Source organism: Loa loa (assembly GCF_000183805.2).
Source record: "Loa loa unplaced genomic scaffold supercont3.663, whole genome shotgun sequence".
Taxonomy (NCBI): Eukaryota; Metazoa; Nematoda; class Chromadorea; order Rhabditida; family Onchocercidae; genus Loa; species Loa loa.
In genome coordinates this window covers 2,864-3,986 of record NW_018108843.1, presented here as the reverse complement: position 1 = coordinate 3,986, position 1,123 = coordinate 2,864, and the positions used below count along the sequence as shown (strand labels likewise).

The 1,123-nt window shown below is 27.6% G+C and overlaps 1 protein-coding gene across 1 annotated transcript; it reads left to right on the top strand.

Moving 5' to 3' along the window:
* Nucleotides 1-646: 646 nt before the first annotated feature.
* On the top strand, nucleotides 647-916 carry LOAG_15685 (iroquois-class homeobox protein; the record flags this gene model as incomplete). Its single annotated transcript, XM_003151174.2, has 1 exon — nucleotides 647-916. One exon carries the CDS (start codon nucleotides 647-649, stop codon nucleotides 914-916), a length of 270 nt encoding a protein of 89 aa, XP_003151222.2.
* Nucleotides 917-1,123: the final 207 nt, after the last annotated feature.

Genomic DNA, 1,123 nt, shown 5'->3' with positions numbered 1-1,123 from the left:
TTTTTTTTTTTTTGGTTCATCTCTTACAATTCCGGCTCATTCCAATCCTCGTCCTCTTCCTTTTTCTTCCTTTTTCTTTTCTTTTTTTTTTTTGTTCAATCCTTTTCCGATATCATTCTTTCCTAAAATCTTAAAAACAATGAACTAATTTCGGAAACTTTATCAGGATGACTGAATAATCTTTTAAAAATAAGTGAAAAATAATTAATGAAGTTGCACTGACGGGTGACCGTAAATGATCACAATAGAAATTGAACTAAGGAATGGGAAAAAGAGTGACCACAAATGACCATAATATGATTAATGTTTTATCTTTTTAAATGTGTCGTTGGAAAATATTCTAAAAAAAAAAAAAAATCAACAATTACCACAAAAAAAGTGTTAAATTAATTAAGGCATTTAAGAAAAGGTGAAATATTGAAATTTTTTAAAATTAATTTTAATAATATCACATTTAATAGATATTGAAATTTTTGCAATTTTTGCTCATCTTTCATGATTTTCATGATTGAAAAAGTATTCTACGCTTGGTGACAGTGTATTTATAGCAGATTAATTCACAATGTCAACAGATCAAAGATTGATTGAAATTTTCAAAATATCCATTTATTTGTTTCGGAATGTTTCTGTTTGTTTTTTTTAGGAAATGAAGCCAGAAATGATTGGTGCAGTACGGGCAGTTTCCGGTTATTTCTTTGATCCAATGCCATATCATCCGTATGCTAGTGGTTTAGATGGTACACGGCGTAAAAATGCAACACGTGAAACTACAGCACCGCTTAAATCATGGCTTAATGAACATAGGAAAAATCCATATCCAACAAAAGCGGAAAAAATTATGCTTGCATTACTCACCAAAATGACTTTAACACAGGTTAATTTCAAATATTCTAACTCATTATTTTTTATCATTTAATTTTTCTTCCTTTTTTTTTTTTGATGTCACCAATGTAAGTTAGTAATTTATTTACTTTTACTAGTTAAGCCATAATTTGTATTATGCAATTTTTTGGAAATTTACTTAATGATAAATTTGAATTAAAAATATAATTGAGTACCAATGGCACGTACCTTTTCCATGATTCATTTCCTCTAATAAAACTTGTATGTAATCTTTAATTAA